Source organism: Ascaphus truei, chromosome 4, assembly GCF_040206685.1.
Source record: "Ascaphus truei isolate aAscTru1 chromosome 4, aAscTru1.hap1, whole genome shotgun sequence".
Classification (NCBI taxonomy): Eukaryota; Metazoa; Chordata; class Amphibia; order Anura; family Ascaphidae; genus Ascaphus; species Ascaphus truei.
This window is the reverse complement of record NC_134486.1, coordinates 148,779,200-148,806,659: the sequence shown is the minus strand read 5'-3', so window position 1 is coordinate 148,806,659 and position 27,460 is coordinate 148,779,200. Positions and strand designations below refer to the sequence as shown.

At 43.0% G+C, this 27,460-nt stretch overlaps 1 protein-coding gene across 10 annotated transcripts in view; it reads right to left on the bottom strand.

The window, feature by feature from the left end:
- Window positions 1–27,460, bottom strand: part of SASH1 (SAM and SH3 domain containing 1) — a 628,602-nt gene that overhangs the window by 119,940 nt on the left and 481,202 nt on the right. For 9 of the 10 annotated variants that reach the window (XM_075596663.1, XM_075596666.1, XM_075596661.1 and 6 more), the window contains 4 exons: window positions 19,502–19,542; window positions 16,130–16,210; window positions 5,079–5,191; window positions 3,486–3,587 (listed from right to left, as the gene is read on the bottom strand). In XM_075596663.1, the coding sequence (XP_075452778.1) occupies window positions 3,486–3,587; window positions 5,079–5,191; window positions 16,130–16,210; window positions 19,502–19,542 (337 nt within the window). The remainder of the gene's footprint in view (window positions 1–3,485; window positions 3,588–5,078; window positions 5,192–16,129; window positions 16,211–19,501; window positions 19,543–27,460) is intronic. The other variant, XM_075596664.1, reaches the window with a different exon arrangement.

Below are 27,460 nucleotides of genomic sequence, written 5' to 3'. Positions count from 1 at the left end.
ATTATATTAGAGAGAAAAAAACAGGCACAAAAAGTCCAACGTTTCGGTCCTGTATAGGACCTTCCTCAGCACGCCCCTGAGGAAGGTCCTATACAGGACCGAAACGTTGGACTTTTTGTGCCTGTTTTTTTCTCTAATATATTTGTTTTTTTTGCATTAATACCTTGAGTGCTGTTTTTGTTTCCCATTGGGTTACATTGTTTTTCTATTGTACACTATAGAACATGCACCTACCCTATTCAAGCCAGTGAAGTGCCTGCTGTGACTATTCTCTCTCTCTCTCTCTCTCTCTCTCTCTCTCTCTCTCTCTCTCTCTCTCTCTCTCTCTCTCTCTCTCTCTCTCTCTCTCTCTCTCTCTCTCTCTCTCTCTCTCTCTCTCTCTCTCTCTCTCTCTCTCTCTTGCACCTGAAGTTCCTTAACTTCGGTGACTGGATGAGAACCTGTGTGTTCAACAACATGGTATGAGCATTGGCAACAAAAGTATTAATATTTTGTAATATAAAGCAAGGTGTTTGGTAATGATTATAGGATCGCGATCCGGTTGTATAAAATAACTGACAAATTGGGTAGATACTTATAATATATTATATTATCATCGTAGGCTACAGCATCGCTACAGTAAAGCTTGGATACTATTGAGAGTGATGATACTGCTGATCAACTTGCATTCCCGGAAGAATTCTTAAACAGTCTTACTCCAATTGGAATGCATCCTCACTCATGAACTGAAACTTAAAGTAGGAGCCGTTATCATGCTCCTAGAGAGAACTATTGTATGTAATGGTACCAAGACTTACTGTTACTCGAATACATACACCAATAATCGTAGCAAAAGTGATCGATGAATAGCTGTATACAACAGAAAAGAACACAGGTGGGTCAATCAGTGACTCAGTCATTTTGACTGAGCCACCTGTGCTGGAGCAGGGATATCCTTAAGACCTGACGACTGAAGTTTGGATACATTGATTTACAGAATAGAAATACGTTGCACAGGATTTCGAGAGAGGGGGCCAAGCAAAACATCAGGTGTTGAAAACTGAGAAAAAAAACTTACAAATCCCCTCATGCCCTTGAAACTGCAGGCTCACTGCTTCCATGCGGGTAGCCTGGCTATCAGTGATCTGTGGTCATCTAAATTAATTCTGTCTTTTTTTTCTTCCTAGAAGCGCTAGTTTCCTGAGCTTTGCCCACTTATCATTTTTTAGGTTCTGCACTGTGACTGCCAGCTGAGCCGCCTGAGGCTCAGGAATGAGGCAGTGTCGGTTCAGATGGAGCCTTCCTACAATGTCAACGTTTTGCCTCAGTGACGCCTAACTACAACCCAGCATCACTTCTGCCCCAAGAGTACATTTGTACAAACAGGATGTCAAATCAGAGCTTTCTTTATGGAAGAGCTAATCGGTGGGAGCCTTTGACCTAAAGTTGCTTACGGTGCAGTCACACTATTATAAGTGACTTAGAACAAAATGAAAGCACTCAGCCATGTAACACCTTCTACCCTTTGTTTCACAGTTAGTTCACAATTTAATAGGTGGGCAATTTTTAGGCCCGAAAGTCAAACCCTGAATAACCATATGTATCACATAATATATAATCACATTGTTTTTGCTAGTGCTGAGTTAGGCAATCATACCCAACAGAGGAAAGAATGATGCACTGATAGCAGAGTTGCCAGGATCAGGGCAGAGTTATTAAGCAGCTTTTAGAAAATTCACAATACCGTAACTCTGCAGCAAGTTAAAAAGTCACCTAATATCAAATTGCCCCACGAACATGGGGTACTGAAATGGTTAAACTCTGTACCCAATGGATTAGTTTCACATGTAAAAAAAAATCACAAAACAAGGTTAATCCATTTTGATACGGTACCAATGAACACAAATATTTTGCATTAATATCCCCTGCAATAATTAAAGCAACAAACACCTCATAGACAAATCCTTTTTTTAAATGCACAATCTGTGTAGTGGTAATAGGGTATAAAGCCAAGAAGACCCTAGGACAATTTTTTTTTTTTACAGAATGGGAAATAGGAAAAAAATTGAAAACAAGTTTTCCCCATCCAAGTTTTTTCTCTCTTTCTTGTTTTTTTTATTTTTTTTTAAAAACTACTAGAATTGGGGGATTGCCTCCAGCAGGTTTACGGAATCTTCTCACCATAACCTGGTCTCGGCTCAGAGAATATGGACCTCCAATGTCACCGCATTCTTTGGCCATCATTACCAAGAGCATGTATTATCCGAGGTTCATATGTTCTTGCCAAGGAGGAGGGATGGGCTAATTTTAATCTTTGCTGCTGCTGACCCTGCCTGCCTTTGCCTTATTTTGGACCATCATAATGTCCTACATGCCTGGACTTTATCAGTGGACTGTGCTGTGCTGATTTATGATTGCAGTACCTCAATATCAAGGAGCTGAGTATCTTTGTTTATCTCATCTCTCCCCCTTTTTTTCCCCATTTGCTTTCATTTATGTATTTGGGTCACTAAATGAACTTATTTATAGGTCTCCCTTGCTCTAGCATTACCTGAGTTGCAATAGGTTCATATTGTGCTATTGACATTCTTACTGCTATTAGTACAGCACTCATGTTATTTATGTGTATTTTTCTATGTTTATTTCTGTAGACCTATGATGTCTTTCAGTCTTCAATACATATGGTGACCAGCCGGTCTGTATTGCTTCATTGCGGGAATTTCTGTTCCCTCAGTGAGCGAGTATTTTAAGGGCATCATATTCCATATTTTTGGGTCTATTATATTGTGTTCTACTTTATTTTTTTGTTTTTTTTTCTGTCCACTTATTTTCCTAAATTTTAGTCAGGCAGGCTCTTCAGTCAGTTGTTTGTATGTTTGTTATTTTCTGGATTTAATTAAAGTACCTTTTCTATTTTTGCAAACATTTGTCTGAGTGCTACTTTAGAGGTTTTCTTTTTCTGTGTTTATATATATATATATATATATATATATATATATATATATATATATATATACTATATATATATATATATATATATATATATATATATATATATATATACAGTGTATATATATAGATAGATGTAATGTATGTGTGTTTTGTGTGTATGTATATATATATATATACATATATATATATATATATATATATATATATATATATATATATATATATATATATATATATATATTTATTTAGTAAGCTGAACATAAAATACTTACATATACACACACATATATGAACGTGTATTTAAAGAGTACAAATACTGTCCATTTTCTAGACAAGTACAGTTTGTTTATATGTTTAGTGATAGAATAAGAACGGAGCAAGGTTCAGAGTCAGAGGCATATCATTTTCTGCATTTCCAAACATTTGGCACATGTGTTGGAGACCTTCACTATGTTTTTTCATTAACTATATAAGCAGAACAAAAAAAAATATATTTTGACCTTGAAATGTTGACTAAGGTTAAAAAAATGTTTTTTTTTTTTTTAAAGACTCACATTACAATTGGAAGACTCGTCAAAGGCTGGATAAGAACCGTCAGCCCAGTATGCTGAGTCTTGGGTGTCTGGCGTCCTATTCTGGGACTCATACTCCTTCAGCTGAAAAGACGGAGATGGATTACATAATACTATGTAATACCAAGAAGATCATGCACCGAATACAGGATGGAAGAGTTATATTACGGTTTTACGTTTCAGAAATTGTCATTGCAAACCAAGATGTTAGCGTAAGGGTTTAAGGTTAAATGAGGTTAAGAAGCATGAAGCAAGCTCTGGCAGCAAATGTTTACATTGCATCTCTGCACACAAGAGAGACTGCTTAGATTAGGGTTACTAGAAGGATATTTGTGTAAATGCTGTGCTTTCACCTCTTTCATGGCTGAAGTTGTTTAATGAGCACAACACCGAGGGGACTATGTATCATGGCAAAAGTGGGGCAATTCTTGTGTAAAATATTGCGCCAGATGCATCAAAGAAATCAATCCTATTGCTTTCAATAGGATTTTTTACTTTGATACATATGGTTTGCCACAGAATTGCACCAATATTGCGTTGATACATAAGCGCTAGAGAATTTAACAATAAATGCTATCACATTTTTTATCTATAGCTTCCAATTTGCACTATCAATGTATATACTCCCTCAAACCAAGACGAATTTAAAAGGCTAAAAACAGCTGTGCATATGTTGTCTTAAAAACAAAGATCGCAAAAATATTTACTGTTCCAAATTATATATGGACCTGCCAATTACTACAGCCCATTAAAGCAATATAGATGCCATAGGATTACTTAGATTTTAATCATATGGATGAAAATATATCAGTTAGGGAACCAACAAAACAATAATATTTTGAAAACCTGCCTTTATATCTAGTTTGCCCTATCAAAGTCTACAGCCCATTATACCAATATACCAACAGACAAAGAAATGTTGTCTTTTGTATACGTTAAAAAACACCACACTGAAATATTTAGTTGCTCGAAAAGTATGCTTGATTGAGGGGGCCCTCCCGCGGCCCCTATTTTGTTTACCATGTTGTAGAGAAACCTGGAAACCCTTTGACTCTCTGAGAAAAAAACTTAATCATGTAGAGAACAGTTCATTTCAGATTTGCCAGCTTCAGGTTACAGCAAACACTGGTGGTGGCAGTAAGCTAAGTTTTCAATCTTGTGGTAGGGTCTAGTCTAGCGCATGCAATACAGATAATTTAATTTCCAAAATAGGCATTATCAAAGTGATCCTTTAATTTCCGTTCTAAAAGGAGTTCATGGTTGTTCCAGTGTGTTAAATATTTTGCCAAAATGAAGAGATAGTGTAATTGCGGTATAATGTTCTGGTCTGTTTATCGGCTAGTTTGAAGAATATCCCTGTAATAACAACCTGAAATTATGATAATTTCTCCATATCTGCAGCCTTGCATTACTAATTGTATCATCAATTCATGAGACCTGTTATCCAAGAAGAACAACTGCACTGTAAATACAGATTGTATGACAAATACTGATGTGATAAGAGAGACAAATATCCATTTATTATACCCAGCTGAACCGGTTTTTCCTTTAAGATGAGAAAGTTTTCTTTCCTACCCTGGCAAGTGCTTCTTCAATTGTAATCATTTTTTCCTTCACCATCATCATCAGCTGGATTCGCTCTTCGTCACTCATGGTGATCTCACTGGCCACGTATCCAACATCTTCTCCTTGAAAAAACAAAGACCAGCAATATGAATAATACAGGAATTTGTAGATTCTTCGATCTACAGGATTTAATTTAAGCAGATTAAAGGCTTTTCGTGTCTTAATTGAACAAGGATATTATTATTATGATTTATTTATAATACGCCAACATACTCTGTAGCGCAGAACAATAGGGTTGGAGGACAAAAAAAAAACATTCACTATCGTACATTGTTACAGTAGATAAGGAGGGGTTCTGCCACAAGGATCTTACAATCTAGAAGGAAGAGTATGTTAAAACATAGGGTGCAGGGGGATCTGAAGGTTGGTGTGTTTTGGATAGCTGCAAGGACTTAGTGTTAGGGAAAAGTAAGTGGGATTGTGCAGAGATAGAGCGGTGAGAGCAGGGTAATGTGTGAAGATGGAAATACTTCAACATACATTAGAAATACTTTGGCCAAGGATAGTGACAATATTGTTTACTGTTAAAGGTATTAAATGTCCTATTTTTAACCATTAAAATGCCGGGGGTCCAGCTGCACTTCTCCGGCACCTCCGCATCATGCCCCCTGGAGTGATCACATGACTGGGCTGGTGCCGGAAACTCACATGACTGGGCTCCAGTTCCGTTTCCGACCTGTCCCTAGAAAATTAGTAAGTGCCCATGGTGTACCAAGTACACCATAGGAGCCCCTGGACTGCCAAGGTCCTTGCTTCAGCACATGTGGCTCAATCAGTGGCTCAGTCTTCAACCGAGCCACTGATTGAGCCATCTGTGCTGAAGCAGAGATATCCTGAAAACCTGCCCTGTTGATGGGCCTTGAGGACAGGAGTCACCCATAAGGCCACTGTAGAGGTAAATAGATCATTAGTTTGCTTCCTAGATGCAAAGGGCTCAATCTTGTACCCATCTAGGAGACCTTGGAGTTACCGCCGGTTATACTAACCTATTAAAGCAATACGCATGCTTTAAATTTTAGTTGCGCTTAAAGAAATTGTAATGTCTTGAAAGCAGCTACAGGAGTAGACGTCAACTGGTAGATGCCTAGTTCAGAGGCAGTTAAAATCCAATTTCTAGGTAATTGCGGAAAATAAAAAAAGCTGCTGGCAACATCATGCTGGTGAGTTAATAAACAAGAGGAATGTCAAATTTGATGTGTCTTTGCCCTTAATCACGAAAAGTTACAGGCGTGCCGCAACAACAGCATCGGATGTTTCCTGAACCAGAGTGGTACGACTTCCACACTCCTAAGGCTGAGTCCATGCTCCCTGCTTGCTTGCTGAGGCGCGCTGAGGCTCAGGGAAAGCGGGTGCTTTCCCTGGCCTTGCGGTTGCTTACCGCATGCGCCGTCAGCGGGCCGTCAGGGGGCGGGCGCGTCACTGGCCGGGGGCGGGCCAGTGACGTCACGGAGCTGGTTCGCCTTCATTGGGCGAACCGCTCACGTGACCGGCCTGTCACGCCGGCAAGCGGGGGAATGTGAGCCCCTACTAAAGCCGCTCTAATTGCGGCTGTAGGGGCTCAGTGCTGAGCGGGAGCGCACCTCAGCACGCTTCCGCCAGCAAGCGGTTAACATGGCCGAGGCCTAAGGAGTACCTTTTCATGACAATTGTATCGCTAGTGTATCTCACGGCACTAGAATTCACTCTACAAGTAATAATAATAGCATGTTCTTGTATAGCACTGCTAGTTTTACGTAGCGCTTTACAGAGATATTTTGCAGGCACAAGTCTTTGCCCCGTGGAGCTTGCAATCAATGTTTTTGGTGCCTGAGGCACAGGGAGATAAAGTGACTTGCCCAAGGTCACAAGGAGGGTTGTGACCAGTGTGGTCACCAGGCTCCGCTGCTTCAAACTCTCAATGCCAGTCAGTGTCTTTTACTCACTGAGCCTCTCCTTCTCCCATCCCAAGTGTGGGGTTTTCTTAGTACATTGATCACTGAGCCGCTATGTTTGTGTGGTTGTTCTTTTATTCAACGTCGTTAATTGTGATCATCAACATAATTTTAGTAATTTATTGAATGTTATTTCTTTAAGTCTCCAACGTGTTCATATTACATTAGGTTTGAATGCCCAAAACTGGAATTTCTTTTTTTTCCTTGGCTTAGTCAAGTACCTTTTCAAGCATGATTAAAATAAGGTTAGGTTTTTTGAGAGATTGGTGCATTAACAATGTGTGGTTATTTTAGAATCAAGGGTAAAGTGGGGTCTGAGACCTTCAAAAATTAGTTTCCATCTTGCTTAACTAAGCAGAGTTACAGTATAACATTAGAAACTGTATAGCTACAGAGATATAGCCAGAGGCCCTTCACTATGCTATGAAGCTGCTTCTCTGTGCCGGAGAAGCTATTAAGGTCCTTTCTTTTGACCCTTATTCAATATGCAGATATGCAGTGACTTCGCTTCTCCATGCTGGAGATTTTAGATACATTCATTTGAATGAAGCTAAATTCTTACCCAGCAATGGGGGAGCGGCTTCATAAAATATTGAATAAGAGTCAAACAGAAAGAAGGAAATGAAGAAAGAGAGAAAGAACATTAATTGAATAACAAATTAGTGTGGGGGAATTAGTGGGTATTAAAAAAAGTGGAAATAGATCTGAGCATTTTAAAGACACAACCCCAAATACTCAGTGATATAACATTCTTTCACTGTGTGGATGTGCAAGGGCTGTATGCAGCAAGCCTGCTGTGACATTGTAAAGAAATAAAGAGCTGCATTGTCTGCTTCTCCCCCCTCACAGCTACAGTATGTCTCTCAGCATTGCACCACCAAATGCGTCTGCTTCATAGCATAACCCCACATACTCCCGTAAGAGAAAAAAGTCACAAACAGAAACCTTTCTGTCATCTTACAGCTAGCCTGAAGTGCATTCATTTATGATGTTTGCCTTCTGACTTAACAAGTCTGAAGCTTCCTCTAATTTAAAATGAACCCTTCCACTGTCGAAGCAGTTTACCCGTGGACAGGGGAATCAAAAGATGTCCATTGTAAACAATAATTTGGGGGTCAGTTTTGTAGTATGTAGGTAACACATACACCATTTTTCCCCCAGAACATGTAACCCTTGTTGTAATTAGGTGTTGGGGCAAATGCATATTAGGTCTAGGGTTGCCAGGTATCCAGTATTGAACAGGACTGTTCTGTATTTGTATACTCTGTCCAGTAAAAAATTTGAGGTAATACTGGACATGTATGTGTATACCGGTATTACCTCTCTGGGCGTGTATGTTTATACCGGTATTACCTCTCTGGGCGTGTATGTGTATACCGGTATTACCTCTCTGGACATAGGTACCTGACCAGCTTGGGGGGCGGGATTTCCCCCGAGCAGGGAGAGAGCGGGGCTGTTGCTAAGGGGCTAGGCGGCTTCCTTCATCCTGAGTGGCTGCTGCTGGGTAACGCAGCCAATCAGGAGGTGTCAGGAGTCTGGGGGTGGGGCCAAGGATAGGAGGAAAAATCATGGAGGTGTGCGAGTGTATGTGTGTGTGTCACACCATTGTGTCCAGTATTTTTGGAGAAGTCACCTGGCAACCCTAATTAGATCATGTGACTACCACAGTCTCATCAACATGCTAACCAGTATGTGATATATATATATATATATATATATATATATATACACACACACACATATATATATAAACACACACGTGTGTGTGTGTGTGTGTGTGTGTGTGTGTGTGTGTGTGTATATGTGTAGCCCTGGTAAGAAATAGGGCTATAGTTCTTTCCTCCTCCTGGTATAAGCCCTGGTAAGGACAGGCTGCCAGGAGTTATCATGGGTTTCCCCCACTTCAAACACTGCCCTGAATGGTGGAGGCAGGTCACCTGACCCTGTGTCAAGGCAAAAGACACAGGGGCGGGGCTTGCTGAAATCATAAAGAGCAGTGCACTTCCTATTTAGAGGCTGAGACAAGTGAGAGTGACTTAGAGTATGTGTCTGTCTACTGGCTGGTTCAGTGTGACAGGTGCTAGTTAGTGAGTTGGAGTTACAGTTGGAGAAGAGAAGCAGCCTCTGAGTAGAGCTGCTAGAATTATAGAGTAGTGAGGTGGACCAATGCCTCTCACCTTGCTTAGGGGGTGAGGGAAGAGCTAGCCCCACCCTGGGTGCCCTTGGCCCAGGGTGGTGGCAGGGGAAGAGACCATCCTGAAGGAGAGCAGTCTATGTGGAGTGGACACCCTGTACCTGTCTGTTGCTACTGCTGCTGTTGTTGCTGATGCTACTGCTGCTGTGAATAAAGACCTGCTGCTTTTAAAGAAAGCTGTGTGTGTGAGACTGGAATCTCTCATCCCTCTGTGGGAACTCTCTATAAGGATGCCACCGCGCATTCCTGGGGCTTACTAGAGATGGAGGCGCTGCACCACTAGAAGAGAACGAAGGCATCCACCCCAGAAACCTGTTCCTGCTATCCCCCATACCATCGCGGAAGACTCAGGCCCTCCTGTTGCCAGCAGGTATGCACCACACTAAGTCATGTAGCCAGACCCTAGTACAGAGTAGGGGGGCCGATCTGCGATTTCCCCGGGGTCGATGGGTTATAGTTGGAGGCGCTGCTGAGATAGCTAAGATAGCTGAGCTAAACAGGACAGGTTTTCAGCGAAGCAGAACTGAAAGTGTTAGATACACCTTCAGAGCAAATGATACAGAAAGAAGGGCATGTTTGCATACTAGGGGTAGTCAGGAGAGCATGGCCTCTCGCACAGTACACCCTGGGTGCCCTAAGAGGGTGATGTAAATTTGGGTAACATGGCTATAGCTGTCTTAGTCGCTTGAGGCAGATAGTGTAAGACAACTGTGGGGGTTAGCCTGTTAACTTGTCCAGGGACCATGGCACAGGGTCTGCACTATGAGTGGCCAAAAGTAGGAGACGCCCAGTACTTAGGAGATGCCAAGTACCCTAGCCAGTACCTAGAAAACACACCACAGAGTGCTTGTGATGAACCGTCAGCGAGTGCGGTGTACTAAGAGAGAGTTCTGCCTAGCCTGGGGTATGCCATACGTTGTATTCGTGGGTTAGAGCATCCTGAAGAGTAGTAAGTGTCTAGGAACGTGTTGCACAGTAGACACTGAGAGTAGCGCTAACGTGGGCTTATTAAAGATGGTGGCGAGAGATACATGTGCTCTGCGGGGCATGAAGGAGGTTAAAATGGCAACAGCAGTGTCATTCACTGCAACGCGGGTTGCAGCCGATCCAAAATGGCGGTTCCCGCTGAGCCTAGGCGCGAAAGCCGAAGCCACGCCCACCTGTGAGTGACTGGCCGACAAACGAAGCCACGTCACGCAGAGCGAGAGAGTGCCCCATCTCTTGTTTCCACCAGAGGGAGGGGGCACACCGAGAACCAATCAGAGCTGTCCTCTCCAGCGAAAGGAGGGACAGGAAGTGGGGCCGAGGAGATTCATTTCTGCTTGACAGTTGACGGAGAAGGAGCTAAAAGCAAGCTGAGCAATTCAACCCCCGCGCAAAAGATGGCTGATCTGAGTGTGACCACCTATCAGTTTCCAGGAGGCTTCCTGGTTGAGGAGGTTGATGGCCGAGAGTATCTGCGGTGCCTGTACGTACAATGCAGGACACCCGGACCGGCCCCAAGCACGACTGCACGATGCCCCCAGTGTGGCATGTTCTACTTATGGCCCGTAGAGCCATGGCCTATGATAAAGACCCCGCGAGGTGCCTCTCCAGCAACGAGATGGGGGGCCGATCTGTGATTGCCCCGGGGTCGATGGGTTTTATATATATATATATATATATACACCATAATACTGAGTTAAGTTATGGTGAGTAAAAAAAGTGACAAAAACCCTCCACAGGAAATATATATATATATATATATATATATCACAACAAAACAAAAATATTAAGGAGCGCCTACTATTACAACCTGCCTAACTGTGAGTAAGTTAGCTACTGGGTTGAAACAACCTATGGGGTGGCCAGAGGGGGTATTAAATATAAAATAGATCCTATGTTATTAAGATAACACATATATTATATAAATGACTTTAATAAAAACTACTATAAAAAATGGAAAAAATATTTAAATATAAAAAATTCATAAAAAATATTGAGAAAATACCAAAACCTTAAAAAACATAGAGTCCAGTTCCAATAAAGTGCATCCAGGTAATGGCAGCCCGTTTGAAAGGGATCACAACTCCCTTGTAGATACCTATGAAAGAAAAAGAGAAAAAAACAGGCGCACACCTAGTGCATTAAAGTAAAACAAACAGTTTATGGAACATTAAAAAAGACAAATGCCCACTCACAAGTCAAACGGTAAAATAAAGCAGTTATGAGATTGGCTCTCATATGCCAGTAGTAGCGTCCGGATCAGCAATGGAGACCTGTCCTACACACGCGTGGCGCAGTCTCCTTCACCGGAAGTGACGTCCTCCCGGTCGTGTGCCCCGCAAAAGGAAATCCCTCCGGGAACCACAGGAACCACAGCCTTAGCCTTAGCTTGCTTACTTCTGGCTGCTGCACTACCAGGAATGGTAAAGATGTGTCCGCTTTTCTTGTCTGGCTCGCCGCTCTCAAACTGCAATCGTAGTAGTCCGTGATACACTGTATTCAGTGGAAAAGTGCCTCCTCCGTCTTAGCCACGCCCAACGCGTTTCGTCATCCCCTGATGAAGTCATCTTTGATGACGAAACGCGTTGGGCGTGGCTAAGACGGAGGAGGCACTTTTCCACTGAATACAGTGTATCACGGACTACTACGATTGCAGTTTGAGAGCGGCGAGCCAGACAAGAAAAGCGGACACATCTTTACCATTCCTGGTAGTGCAGCAGCCAGAAGTAAGCAAGCTAAGGCTAAGGCTGTGGTTCCTGTGGTTCCCGGAGGGATTTCCTTTTGCGGGGCACACGACCGGGAGGACGTCACTTCCGGTGAAGGAGACTGCGCCACGCGTGTGTAGGACAGGTCTCCATTGCTGATCCGGACGCTACTACTGGCATATGAGAGCCAATCTCATAACTGCTTTATTTTACCGTTTGACTTGTGAGTGGGCATTTGTCTTTTTTAATGTTCCATAAACTGTTTGTTTTACTTTAATGCACTAGGTGTGCGCCTGTTTTTTTATCTTTTTCTTTCATATATATATATATATATATATATATACACATACATACACACACACACACACACACACACACACACACACACACACACACACACACACACACACACACACACACACATAAAACACTGGTGGGTACATTTGCATGTCTCCGACAGGTCTGCAAACTTCCCTTTCCCCATTATCTCTTAACATGCAATGCTTCCACTGCAGCAAGGAATTCTGGGTAATGACATGCAAATGAGCACTCAGTATATAACATCTAATACATTTCCTTTTTATGTACTTAATGTTTTTATATGAGAAAATGTGGTGGGTCCCAAAGTAGCATTGCACAGATTTAGACGCACTGCTACTTTCACATGGAATTACTGTAACTAAACAATTATGCACCCAGAAACGACTTATATTTTCTAAACGTAGACAACTAAAGATATCCGGGGGTGGGTCACTTTAGCAGGGGGCTGTATGCTCTCCCGGGGTCTCCTCTCCTCTATGCCTGAATAATGACAATCTTACATAGAGACTGAGGCATGGAGCCCCCTGCTGAGAAACAGATGCATCTGGCCAGACTCAGACCCCACCCTGCTGCAGGAGAGAGGCAGCATGACGGTTTTAAATGAACGAAGGGCTGTGTATTTGCAACATTGTAACATTTATAAACATCTGCAGGACAGTGAAGGGGTTAATATGCCCCCATCTCTCAGTTAGCACATCCCAAAGAACCATTATCTGAGAATATTAAGATAAGCATTTTTGTTTCTGATAATACCCTTTGAAGTCTGCATGGAAAAAAGCTCTGTGTAGCTTGGTTGAGTGGACAATGTGAGATTCAACAGCAGGAGTTGCCATGCGGACACTCTATTGCTGGTTTTTAAAACTTTTAAAATAAAAATAAAATGATAAATAATGTTGATATTCTGCTAAAAAGCAGCACTCCAAGTTGCAGTTTATGTATTTTTTATTTTTTTAGTTATAGGATAGCAGCAGGGGACCTCAGGGGCTAAACCATAATAATTTCTGCTCCGGGGACCTCCTGCTTCCCGAGATCCTTACCTCCGCAGGAGCTGTCAGTGTGTCTGCAGGTAGCCACTCTGACGGGGCTTGTTGGGGCTAACAATGGCTTTAAATGTCCCGCCTTTTGCAGGCCAATTGTGATGTCATCCCTTGTGGCTTCCTATTGGCCCACGTGACAAGAGACATTTAAACTAGGAGATACCGGCACCCAGTCACGCAACCAGGGGGTGTTCACGGGTTCATTTGCACCCCCAAGAAGTGCATTACGGTTACAGAGGCCACGCACTCTTCCCCACAGCAATGAAACTGATTGCCGGGGGAGAGAGCAAGGCCTCTGTAAGAGTGCAGCCCTCCTCATTCGACGTTTCCACTACAATGCGTCATCCCATGTGGGGCCAGCATTGCACCCCCTCCACCCAGCTGCTATCTCGGGAAACAATTAACACAGTTCAGCTGTGTGGACTCGCTGCATCAATTCTGTAACTAAAAAATAAAAGAAACTACAACCTGTAATGTTGTTTCAAAGGGCATCACATCGAGCTCACCTTCAAAATAGGTAAAATTAGGGAGAACTGCACCTTTAACTGCATGTCCCTACTGCCCTATTACCCATTTCAAATTCCCTACTAAAAGCTCTACTCTTCGCTGGTGCTGTGAGATAAAGACATTCGGGGACGAGAATGTACAACTTTAGGCACCGCAATATTCTGCCGATTTTTTGGGAGATGTAGCAGCATAAAGAAAGGGTGAATAGACGTTTGTACATTGCTCTATTTTCTGTTTGCTTTTTCAGTGTTTTTCTATACATAAGCAACGTGTTACAAGATATTTTTTTTTTTTAAAGTGGTCTACTGGGACACAGAGTTTGATATATATCATGAAATCTGTGCGTCATGTATCTCCTCCCTAACTCCGCTTATATACACTCCTCAAATCACAAGCTAGGGCAAAACTTGTAGTAAAGACCTTGATACCTTGATACATTGACACAAGTTGAAAATGCTCAAATTTGGGCCAATTTTGCTGCACATTGACATTGATTAAACTCTCCCAATGACCTTTTCTGTTTTTCCGTTTTGTATAAGAATAGGGAGCTACCGGTGACAATATAGATACTCAGCTTTATAATACAATGCATGTTTTTGGAAGTGATAAACTCTTTTTTTTCTCCTCAGCTATACTTATTAATGAATGTCTGGCTCCCTCTGGTAGCCAACAAGTCTAAATTAAGACGTTTGTGACATATGATAAGGCTCAAGGCAGTATATTGAAGGAAGCAGTAAAAAACAAAAACACACATTTGGATGAAGACTGATTCCAACTTCCCAGTTGCCTGCTACCATTAATATTATTGGATAAATATGCACCCAATATGTATTTTCCATTCTTCCAGTCTGCACGTCTATGTAAGGTACTCTTATCCTAGTACAGCAGGAGTGGGCAACTCCAGTCTTCAAGGGACACCAACAGGCCAGTTTTCAGGATACCCCTGCTTCAGCACAAGTGCCTCAATCAGTGGCTCGATCTAAGGCCGCGGGCATGGTAGCACAGACCCCAGACACTGAGCAGATGAACTTACCCCCTTCATCTGTAATCAGCGCGGCTTTAGTATCCCCTTCCGCACGCCTCCGCATGCGTGCGGACGCTCAGCAAATTGAAGGAGACAGGCAGATTTAAAATTTCGGCGCTGAGGGGAGCGGAGCAGTGATCACGTGACCGCAACCATCCAATGGGAACGAGGGACTAGCCCCGCCTCCCGCCACGCCTTCGCCCCGCCCCCAAAGCCTCACCTGCCAGGACGCAAAAAAAGCACCAGCTTGAGCAGGCGAGGCAGAGCAGGAGCACGGCTCAGCGCGGCCCGAGGCACGATGCCCGCAGCCTAAGGCTAAGGCCCCGCTCCCTCAGTCAGCGCGTCCGCACTGCAGACAGGCGGCGCGCTGACAGGCACAAACCGTGATATGCGGTCTGTAGGGAGCCGGGAGCTGGCATGGCCAAAACGGGTGGGGGGGGGGGGCATCACACAGCCCCACAGCACAGCGCTGCAGCCCCTCAGCCCCACAGCAGCCCCTCAGCTCCACAGCAGCCCCTCAGCTCCACAGCAGCCCCTGAGCCCCACATCAGCCCCATAGCCCCACAGCAGCCCCTCAGCTGCACAGCAGCCCCTCAGCCCCTGCAATTGACCGCTCCTGCGGTCTGTAGGGAGCGGGAGCTGGGGGCGTGGTTTGAGCGGGGGGAGGAGGGGGCGTGGTTTGAGGGGAGGGCTCTCGTGCTGCCCCCCCCCCCCCCCCCCCCCAACCTGTCAGTCCCTCTCCCCCCTGTCGGTCCCTCTCCCCCCCCCTCCCGGAGCCCACCTCCTCTCCCCCCCTCCCAGAGCAGGGGCAGCCTGCGAAAAGGGCACCAGAGGAGGGGGGGGGCGGAGCTATGCATGGCTGTACAGACAGGGTAGCCGCCTCCCTCCCCGTAGCCACCTCCCTTCCCTCCTCATTGGCTGACTGTTGCACCATGTGACGCGTCAGCGCTGAAAAGCACAAGGAGGTTGTAGCTCCAGCAGGCTGACGCGTCACAGTACGTAGTCAGCCCTGCCGGAAGGAGGCAGCGGGGGCAAGGACCATTCGGGTAAGGGTCTGGTGGCCCGCGGCCGCGCGCGCCGCCGACTGCAGCGGGTTTGCAGCCTTAGACTGCTCCCCCATGCTGAAGGAGTGATATCCTTAAAACCTGACCTGGTGGTGGCCCTTGAAGACTGGAATTGCCCACCCCTGTAGTACAATATCATTTCACTCTACTTGAAAGTGTCTGCATGATCACAAAGCTATGCTGACCTTGGTTGGTGATACATAAAAAAAAAAAAGGCGTTGTAAAAAATTACCTTTTGAAGTCTGCCTCATTCCTTTCTGGCTCTTGCGGAGATTCTGCCAAAACGACTTCTTCTTCTTCCAGTCAATTTTTCCTAGGATTTAAAAAAACCAAACATGTTATAGTGATGAAATACAAACATCATTTTTTATTGATTTTAAAATACATATTAATCGCTTCAGATCCCATTTTAATACTTTGTATACTTTATATTTGTTTCATTTGGAGACTCCTGCTTTTAATGTTTAAACTGCTCAATATCTTATAAGCCCCCCTGCCACTGGAGGGAAATTAGTTAATAACAATATTAAAATGTACTGCACCGACACACTTTATTCGAGCAAATACCCAGTATGTACCTGGCAGATACCTGGAATGCGCCGCTCCTCACCTCTGACAAGCCCCGTTGCGTTTGCCTTCCCAGCCTGGGTTCATGCCTGGCTGACGGGCGGCTGATCTGTTAAATGATAATGATTAGGATTTAATAGGCTGCAATGCTTCGCGTGTCTACCAGATGGCATAAATTCATGAATTGTAATGCAGTATATATATATATATACTGTGCAGTATTGCAGCCAGCGGGAATAAAATGCTTCAATCCCTGCCTGGAAAATAACCCAATGCACTCGGGCAGAAAACAGTCACAAACCTCAATACACCCGGGTATACCCGAATTCGTGGGACTAGCCAAGCTCGAATAAAGTGTGTCGCCAGTGTATTTTATATTGCATAGATCAAATATTTTTATATTTGCATCTCCGCCCAATGTAAAACGTTTATAAGCACATTTTTTTTACATGTGACACATTGTAAATTAATGCGTTTCCTTGGAAATATGTGGGTCCTACAATCTCTCTCCCTTAACTCATTGAGTGCCCCATGACAAAGCCATCACGTCATTGTGACCCATGACAAAGCCACCACGTCATTGGGTCTGGCATTCCAGGGGCTCTGTCATATAGTAACTACTTCATGGGCTTCCTGCTCATTTTCTAGAAGCAATAGCATTCTGCGCTCCTATGCAATGCTGAACACGTTGTGGCCGCAAGAGAAACGGAAGAGGAGGACTCTTCCTCTTCTGTTCTCCTCATCAAGGATGTCTCAATCTCCCTTCTCGCACTCAAAGGGCTAAATCTCAAATTAAGGCATATAGGACAAAAGAGGGAAAATGTGCAACATCCATTTTTAGGGAAAGGGCACCATTATGTTCCTTCATCAGTAGCCCCAAAAGTTCCCTGGTAAACCATCAAAATGTACCCCACATTTAAAATCCTAGTAGAGCACTCTTTTTTTAGACTACAAAAACATCTAATGCAATGTATAAATCAGACCAAAGTAAAATATTAATGAACTAACTACTGTTCAAGGGATTTGGTGTATGTTTTTCAATAGCCCTAGCCATAAGTAATACGTAAAGGATGTGGGCTTTCTTTATAACATTAAAGGCCTTGCAACAGAATTGAAAACCAAGGGATAATACACCAATGATTATTTATGATACAAGAGGGGTTATTTATTAACATGCATTACAGGCTAAAGCTGCAAAATTCCAGGCATTACTGAAATCCCTGCTCTCTGATTGAATAATGCCCGGATTTTAACTATTCAGTAATGCCCGGAATTTTTGCAGCTTGAAAGGTGTTTATTTCAATCTGTTTATTTCCAGCCAATCAGCTTTTCTTTTTAGTCAGAGACAGGGCAAGGCATTGGTCCATAGGTAGGAACAGCTCTGAGAAAGGGCAGGGGATTGGTCCGTAGGAAGAAGCAGGCAGTGACTCCTCCCCCTCCCTCTGAGCCGACAGATTCAGTGAGGAGGGAGATAAAAGAGTGTGTACTGTAGCTGCAAAGCAAGTGAATGGCTCTCTGCAGGTTGTTTGTCGCTACAGTTTCTCTGTGTGTGTGTGTGTTTGTCAGTCAGTGTGTCTGCAGCAGTGTGTGTGTCAGCAGCAGCAGCAGTGTTTGTGTGTGTCAGTGTGTCAGCAGCGTTTGTGTGTGTGTGTGTGTGTGTCAGTAGCAGTGTTTGTGTGTGTGTGTCAGTGTGGCAGCAGCAGTGTTTGTGTGTGTTTGTGTCAGTAGCAGCAGTGTGTGTGTCAGTAGCAGTGTTTGTATGTCAGTGTGTCAGTAGCAGCAGCAGTGTGTGTGTGTCAGCAGCAGCAGTGTTTGTGTCTTTGTATGTGTCAGTGTGTCAGTAGCAGCAGCAGTGTTTGTGTCAATGTGTCAGCAGCAGCAGTGTTTGTGTGTTTGTAGGTGTCAGTATGTCAGCAGCAGCAGTGGGTGTGTGTCAGCAGCAGCAGTGTTTGTATGTGTCAGTGTGTCAGTAGCAGCAGCAGTGTTTGTGTCAGTGTGTCAGTGTAGCAGCAGCAGCAGCAGCAGCAGCAGCAGCAGCAGCAGCAGCAGCAGCAGCAGCAGCAACAGGGTTTGTATGTATCAGTGTGTCAGCAGCAGTGTGTGTGTGTGTGTGGCAGTATGGCAGCAGCAGTGTTTGTATGTGTCAGTGTGTGAGTAGCAGCAGCAGTGTTTGTGTCAGTGTGTCAGCAGCAGTGTGTGTCAGTGTGTCAGCAGCAGCAGTGTTTGTGTCAGTGTGTCAGTGTAGCAGCAGCAGTGTTTGTGTGTGTTTGTGTCAGTGTGTCAGCAGCAGCTTTGTGTGTGTGGTGTGCTGTATGTGTGTGTAGCAGCAGAGTTTGTATGTAGCAGCAGTTTGTTTTGTGTAGAACCGCTGTGTGTGTGTGTGCGTGTGTGTCAGTAGCAGCGTTTGTGTGTGTGTGGTGTGCTGTTGTGTTTTATTGGCGTAGCAGCAGCAGCAGCAGAGTTTGCGTGTAGCAGCAGTTTGTGGGTGTGTGTAGACCTGGTGTGTGTGTGTGTGTGTGTGTGTGTGTGTGTGTGTGTGTGTGTGTGTGTGTGTGTGTGTGTGGCTGCAGTGTGTGTGTACACAGAGGGGGCGGCAGTGTGTGGATATAGAGAGCTACAGTGTAAGTGTTTATAGGGGTGCTTTAATGTATTTACCATTTTATTTTAATAAAAAAATCTATATAACTATACAAAAGTGTCTATTATTTATGAAAAAAGCCTACATTTAGCCTATAATAGTAATAATCCCCTCACAACAGGGCATTACTGGCAAATAATGCCCTAGCTGGGTTAAAGGCCTGTAAATAATACCCTAGCTGGGTAAAAGCTGGCCTTCAACTCTTCCAGCCAGAGCATTATTGGCCAGTAATGCCCTGTTCTTCGGGGATTATTACTTAAATAATATCAATTTGGGCATTACTATACAGAAACTGCAACTCAAGTCTCTGAATCCACTGTGGTAGGGTCTTGACGCTTGCGTCTCAAAAATACTTCAGTTAACCAAAATCACACACGAACTACAGTCAAAAATACTGACCTACTGAGCCTTCTTCAGAGCTTGATTTATGAAGAGAAAGTCTGAAATAGAAAAGGGAGAAGAATTATTGCCCTGTTGTGTCACAAGATGTTCCATTCTATTTTACCATTACCCACGATAACACCAATAAATTGCTTTAGTTCTGCCCTACTATAAATGTATTCCAGAGGCGATATTCTGTCAGACACAGCAGCCAAGTTACATGTGGAAAAAAGGTATCCAGAATTAACAGCTCCGATAAGGAATAAATCCACAGTGGTTATCGAGTAACTGCAACACAATGATATTAATGACGCATTCACTAAAGCTCATAGCCAAAAGATGAAAATTACAATCTGATATTCTTGGTTGTAGACGTTTGTAAATACTGAGGGCTAAAGGTTCATAGGACCATATTTTTTAAGGCTTGCTATGCAATATGAAACCTTACGTCCTATGCATTTGCCTTATGGCATGACTGTTTAATATGGACATAAGGCCCATAGCGATTTACTGGTTCTGAGCCTAGTACCATTTAACAAATTGGGTCTTAATGTACATTTTAACATGCTCAGATCCATAATCTTCACACCTGAGATGCATAATGCTTAAGAACGGGAAATATACTTGGGGAAACAGTGTGAATCAAGGAGGAATAATTTAAAAACCTAAAACATTAAATAAATCATGCTGGAGATATAGATAGACAGTGTGTATCTATTCTTTGATCTGTATATACCAAGCTCATTACTGGGTAACGAGCACTCTATTTGTTTTGTTTAACCACTAGCCATGTAGCTGGACTTCTGTATTTTCTGCTGTCACCAAACATGCATACAAAATGCTTGCTACTTACTACAATACTTAAACTATTACTTAAAAGCACTAATGCAGTTGGTACAGGCATACCCTGCATTAACGTACACAATGGGACCGGAGCATGTATGTAAAGTGAAAATGTACTTAATGAGAATCAATACCTTTATTCCACTTATCGATGCATGTACTGTACGGCAATCATCATATACGTGCATAACTGATGTAAATAACGCATTTGCAACAGGCTCTATAGTCTCCCGCATGCGTACAGCTTCGGTACAGGTAGGGAGCCGGTATTGCTGTTCAGGACGTGCTGACAGGCGCATGCGCGAGCTGCCGTTTGCCTATTGGGCGATATGTCCTTACTCGCGAGTGTACTTAAAGTGAGTGTCCTTAAACCGGGGTATGCCTGTATTATATTCTGCACGTCACATATAAAATGACTGTCTCCTCTTCATCATAATGACTCTTCTTATGTTAAAATTTGGGTTTAGCAATCTTGTGAGGAGAATATAAGGACAGCAGCAGATAGTTGGAGGATATGTATCAAGCTGGCAATATTTCAGCCATAACACGGTGCAATAAATGTTCTTCATGTTAAATGTGTAACAATGTCATATGTAAGAATCAAACGTCGGGATTCACTACACTCCAATAAGGGTTAACGGTGCTCGATCCGGCTTTAAAAGCTATTTACTTAAATAGCAGTTAACACCGTATCAAGCTCAGATACCCCAAACTGCCTTATTTTTGGCAACGTTTACCACCTCCTAAAACTTGGATGATTAAACTGGCACTAAGGACCAGATCCACATAAGGGTGCTAAGCTTTAGCAGTGCTTTACTCCCGCGTGCTAATGCTTAGCACCCTTTTGTGGATCTGGGTCTAAAAGGATGAAACAGTACCAGTTAGAGGCTCAAACTTTGATACATTCTATTATGACACTGTGTCCACTAATTCCAATTATAACCAGCACTAAAGTGCCTTCACACACAACATGAAATATATATATGTTGTTTTCTAATGGCTATGGTTTAATTTGATGTTCTGAAGCGATCTGTTGCCATTTGAACTGTGTATTTTGGCTATGTGAGTAGCAGTGGCATATATAGATGCATTCTATGGTTATAAAACTTCATTACCTACATCTGTGGATATACAGCTATGAAGTATTGATAGCCATTGTTATATTTCAAGGCAGCAGTGATTAGAGAACACAGCACCACGTGTTAGTTTTTATTATATATTTTATTTTTTCACAATATAATCACGGTTTTTTCACTGTATATATTCACATAAAAATTAAATAAAATTAGTGTGGTGTGCACCACAAATGTACTTTCTGTGAATGACCTTGTGACGTAGTCACAATCTTCATTCAATTGTTAATACTTTTACATCAATGCCAAATAAAGAACAGCTCTTATTATGTATATTTGGAAGGCATTGTGTCATACAGAAAGGTGTGTGTGCTTCCGCGTATATATATATATATATATATGCGTTACCACATGTGAATCAAAGCATTTTTTTAGAGTGTTTATTACTATAAAAAAAGTCTGCCTGAAAAAAAAGCATCTTTCTTTACTAAAACTGCAGTTTCTTTTAGTTAACAGTAGAGAGCACCCAAGAGTTTTCACTGCTCAATGTTTTTGCGGTTTACCCAAACAATGTTGGAGGAGCCTGCAATCCATTGAAGATATTAGTGTTATCTGTTTCTAAAAAGAACAAAAAGGCAACATTCTGAAATGACTTCGTGTTAGAGCAAAAAGTATACAATAGAAATGTTTTATTTGATTTCCTTTCTAGAAGGAAAGGATGTTGAGTACCACCCAACTTTAGACTTATCTACATTGGAACTCGAAATTGAAGTGAGGCACAATCCAGGTGCATCCACTGGAAAAGGACGTGTGAAAAACCTTGAAAAGGAATGACCTTCTTAGCTTATCACTCCTAAACCAGATGTAAGTTTCTCATGCAATAACTACTTCCTGCCCTGGGGTCCCAACCTTTAATAATGCTGACCAAACAGCTTTCTTCAATGTACACCGAATTCAGCAGAAGTTTCATTTATCGTATATGTTAAAAAAATAATAATAAAAAAAAAATATTTCAACCGCTCACTAATAGAAATGTTTCTAGTTAAGATTCTTGCTATCTGAGGGGTCTCTTCATCAAGGCAATGTTGCCATTGAATTGATGCTATGATAAACAGAGACAGACTAATTTATTGAAATTCATTTTGCAGGTTTTATTTAGAACGTTTGAAAATGTTCAAAAACCTGTGAAAACTTTAAACAAAAAAAACTAATTTTTGAACATAAATTCTCTGGCGAAATTGGAACATCCCACCACAGAATCTGTGTTTTAAAATTAGTAGGCCTTTTTTTAGCTGTAAAATCAATTAAATGAATTTAATTCATCTTGCGTCCTGGCATGGTCTCGTCCCGCATTCAGTTGTACTGCTGAATACTTTACTCCTCACCATAATATTCTTGAGATTGTGAGGTTGCCTGTATAATAATAAGGGTGTTTCAGGGAAGACCTGTTGCAGTCTTGTATCTTCCTGGAGGATGCTGAATACTTTACTCCTCACTATAATATTCTTGAGATTATGAGGTTGTCTGCATGATAATAAGGGTGTTTCAGGGAAGACCTATTTCAGTCTTGTATCTTCCTGGAGGATGGGTTGTAGTTCCCTGGCGATCTTGCGTAGGGCTCCTAGGTGTGGGTTATATGTGACCACCAAAGGTACCCTGCCACTTGTCCAGGACGCAAGGTGCAAAACCTGCGCAATGCTCCACACAGCGGACACAATACAAATTTTATTTATTTATTTTATTTATACAAATGTTTTACCAGGAAGTAATACATTGAGTTACCTCTCGTTTTCAAGTATGTCCTGGGCATAGTTAATATGACAAATAACCCATGGTTACAAATACAGTTACATAAATGAACAGGGTATACATTATATACAATACATTGCATGCACAGTTAGAGAAGATATATATTATAGGCTTATGTAACAGTTACAGACCAGATTAAAATGTGAGACAGCCTTAGTTTTGAAAGAACTTAAACTGGTGGTGGATGTGAGAGTCTCCGGTAGGTTGTTCCAGTTTTGGGGTGCACGGTAAGAGAAGGAGTAGCGGCCGGATACTTTGTTGAGCCTTGGGACCATGAACAGTCATTTGGAGTCAGATCTCAGATGATAAGTGCTGCATGTGGTAGGGGTGAGGAGCTTGTTCAGATACACTGGCGACACACTTTATTCGAGCTCGGCTAGTCCCACGAATTCGGGTATACCCGGGTGTATTGAGGTTTGTGACTGTTTTCTGCCCGAGTGCATTGAGTTATTTTCCGGCAGGGATTGAAGCATTTTATTCCCGCTGGCTGCAATACTGCACAGTACATATATATATACTGCATTACAATTCATGAATTTATGCCATCTGGTAGACACGCGAAGCATTGCAGCCTATTAAATCCTAATCATTATCATTTAACAGATCAGCCGCCTGTCAGCCAGGCATGTACCCAGGCTGGGAAGGCAAATGCAACGGGGCTTGTCAGAGGTGAGGAGCGGCGCATTCCAGGTATCTGCCAGGTACATACCGGGTATTTGCTCGAATAAAGTGTGTCGGTGCAGTAGGTGGGTAGCTTGCCCAGAAAGTATTTGAAGGCAAAACAGGAAAGGTGAACTTTGCGCCTAGACTCGAGTGATGACCAATCTAGTTCTTTGAGCATTTCGCAGTTATGTGTGTTGTAGTTGCATTGGAGAACAAAACGACAAATTGAATTGTAGAGGGTGTCAAGTTTGCTAAGGTGGGTTTGAGGTGCCGAGCTATATACTATGCCTCCATAGTCAATAATTGGCATTAGCATCTGCTGTGCGATACGCTTTCTGACCAGGAGACTTAGGGAGGATTTGTTCCTGTAAAATACCCCTAGTTTGGCATAGGTCTTGGTTGTCAGGGTATCAATGTGCATCCCAAATGTTAAGTGGGAGTCAAGCCATATGCCCAGGTATTTAAAACTAGCAACAGGAGTTAGGGTGGTGTTAGTGTTGGTTCTAATGTGAAGCTCAGTCGCTGGAAGCTTTAAAAATTTAGTCTTGGTCCCAAATACCATTTGTGTTTAAAAACAGTTTGTTGTGGGAAATCCAGTTTTCGAGTCTCAAAAAGTCAGACTGAAGTATGTGTTGAAGGTCAGAGAGGCTATGGCTGTGTGCATATAGGATTGTGTCATCTGCATACATGTGTATTGAGACATCCTGACAAGCTGTGGGGAGATCATTGATGAACACTGAGAAGAGTAGGGGCCCAGAACAGAGCCTTGCGGGATGCCACAGGTGATATCCAGGGGGTTAGAGTTAGAGCCAGAGATGGACACATGTTGGGATCTACCTGATAGGTAGGACTGAAACCAGTTTAAAGCATGCTTCCCTATTCCAGAGCTCTGGAGTTTGTTAAGCAGGATAGCATGATCAACAGTGTCAAAAGCCTTTGCAAAATCTAGGAATACTGCACCAGTGAGTTGACCCCATTCCATTCCACACTAGATTTCATTGCAAACTTATAGCAGGGTAGTTACGGTAGAGTGTTTGGGGCGAAAGACAGATTGGAATTGGCTAGGGAAATTTGTCTTGTTATAGTAATCGCTTAATTGGGAGTGGACACATTATTCCATGACTTTGGATAGGATTGGGAGAAGGGAAATTGGCCTTTAGTTTGAGACAGTGTTTTTGTCCCCACTTTTGAAGATTGGGACAACTCTGGCAGCTTTCCAGGTCTTAGGGATATGGCCTGCAGACAGGATAGAGTTGACTATGGAAGCAATTGGTTTGGCAGTTGCTGGGGCACCAAGTCTTAGGAACCTAGATTGTAGTAAATCAGGTCCACATTGGCTGCTTAGTTTTAATTTGAGAAGCGCTTGTGTAATCTCCTCTTAGGATACTGGGCCAAATTGAAATTTGTAGGCAGTGTTGGGAGGGGTGGGGCTATAGGGGTACTCCCAGGATGAGATTTAGGTTTGTGGTTTGGGCTGCGTTTCGCTAATAAGTTAGTAGCACACCCCACAAAGTAATCATTGACTGCAATTGCAATGTTGGTGGGGTTTGTCAGAGTAATATCACCCTTAGTGATATTACTTGGCTGTTGATGGTTAGAAGGCTGGAATATGTTGTTGATAACCTTCCAGAAGTTAGCTGGGTTTGATGTGTTCTGGTGGAGATTTTCAGAGTAATATTGTGCTTTTGTATGCCTTGTTTGCCTTGTGCACATGTTCCGCAGGCATCTGTAGTGATTGAGATCCTTGGTAGTGCCAGTTACTTTGTGGCTTTTCCACAAGGCATCCCTGAACTGGTAGAGTGCTATAAGGTCAGGTGTAACCCATGGAAGGTGGGCACCCCGTACCCTTATTCTGCGTAGTGGAGCATGGGTATCACAGAGTTTTAAGAACTCGGATTGGAAATAGTCGAGCGCAGAATCAGGGTCAGGAATTAAATCGATTCTGTGCCAAGGGCAGTTGGTAAGGTCAGCCAGAAACTGTTGTGGGTTAAAGTTTCTGAATGTTCTAGTGAGGAGAACTTTAGGGCTTGATTGGGGCGGTTTAATTTTCCTTACACAGTACACTATTGCATGGTCACTGAAAATGTCAGGAAGGATGCCAGAGGATTGGATTCTGCTGGGATTTGTGGAGAGTATCCAGTCAAGCAAGGAATGGTTTTGCGATTTCAGGTTTGTCCGTGTGAGTTGGGAAATGAGTTGCGATAGGTTAAGCGATTTCATTTGTGTGTTGATTTTGTGGTTTTTAAGGTCAAGCCAATTGAAGTTGAAATCCCCAAGAACTAGCAGCTCACTCTTCTCATTCAGAGAGGAAATGGAGCCAAGAAACTGGGTGATATCAGTCAGAGATTGTAGAGGGGCTTTAGGGGGGCGGTAGATGCCAGCTAGCAAGATGGGCTTAAAAAAGGGGAGGCAGATTCTGCCAACTAGGATTTCAAAAGAGGTTGGGCTTGGGGGGCAATTTAACAGTGTAAATTGTAATGTGTCTGCAATATAAAATAACACCCCTCCTCCTCTCTTTGACCTATCTCTCCTAAAAATGGAGTATCCCTGAATGGCAATATGTGCATCAGGGGTTTTAGGGGTTAGCCATGTTTCTGTAAGAACTTTTGGTTTATGCACAAGGCACCATGCTCTTAGTTCATCCAGTTTGGGCAGTAGACTCCGGATATTTATATGGGCGACAGATAGCCCTTTTTGGAATTTGAAGGGGGTATTCTCAGGGGTGTGGGACAGAGTTAAAGTGGGAGGGCCTGGGTTAGATTCAATATCACCTGCTAAAGAGAGTAATAGTATGAGTAGAAATTTGAGTAGTTGTTTGCAAGTTGTTACTTTATGATGTTTGCCATTTGAGTGTGCGGTGGTTGGTGTGCTGGTTTTCAGAGTTCTCCACCAACATTCAGTAGATAGTGCAAGGCTTTTGAGTAATCCAGGGTGTATGGTGATGTTGGGAGTGGGCCAGGAGGGAGGCGTATGTAGTGGATAGAGAGAATAACATTTCAATGAGGCCATGAGAAAGAACAAAGTGGAGGTAAACAGCAGGTTCATTATGCCAGAGGTAGGTAATGCTGCATGGAGCTGTTTTCAGCCACGTGTGTGTGTGCGCAGACTAAACAGCAGGAATCATAGTGTGATTAGAATAGCTCACCGTTTGTTGCCATGTGCAGTAGGATGCAGTCCCCAGTCACCTCTAGTCCAACTATAGTCTAACTATCTTCTCACTTAAAAGCTCACTTTAAATGCCTCACTAAAATGCCAATGCAGGTCCTACCACACAGGAATACAAAATCAGAGGAAGGTTCACCTGTTCCACCAGCAATGTCGTGTACCTCATCATGTGCATGAAATGCCCAGGGGGCTGCTACTACATAGGTGAGACGGGACAGGGGCTAAACAAGAGAATGAACCTGCATCGCCACAGCATCAAACGCGGAACAAGAGACAGTCCTGTCGGCGAACATTTCTCTGACTCTGGCCATAAGATGAACGATCTGAGGGTTGCCATACTCAAAGGTAATCTTAAAACACCGAAAGAGAGACGGTTGCATGAATACAAATTTATGCAACTGTTCGGGACACTTAGCAGTGGCCT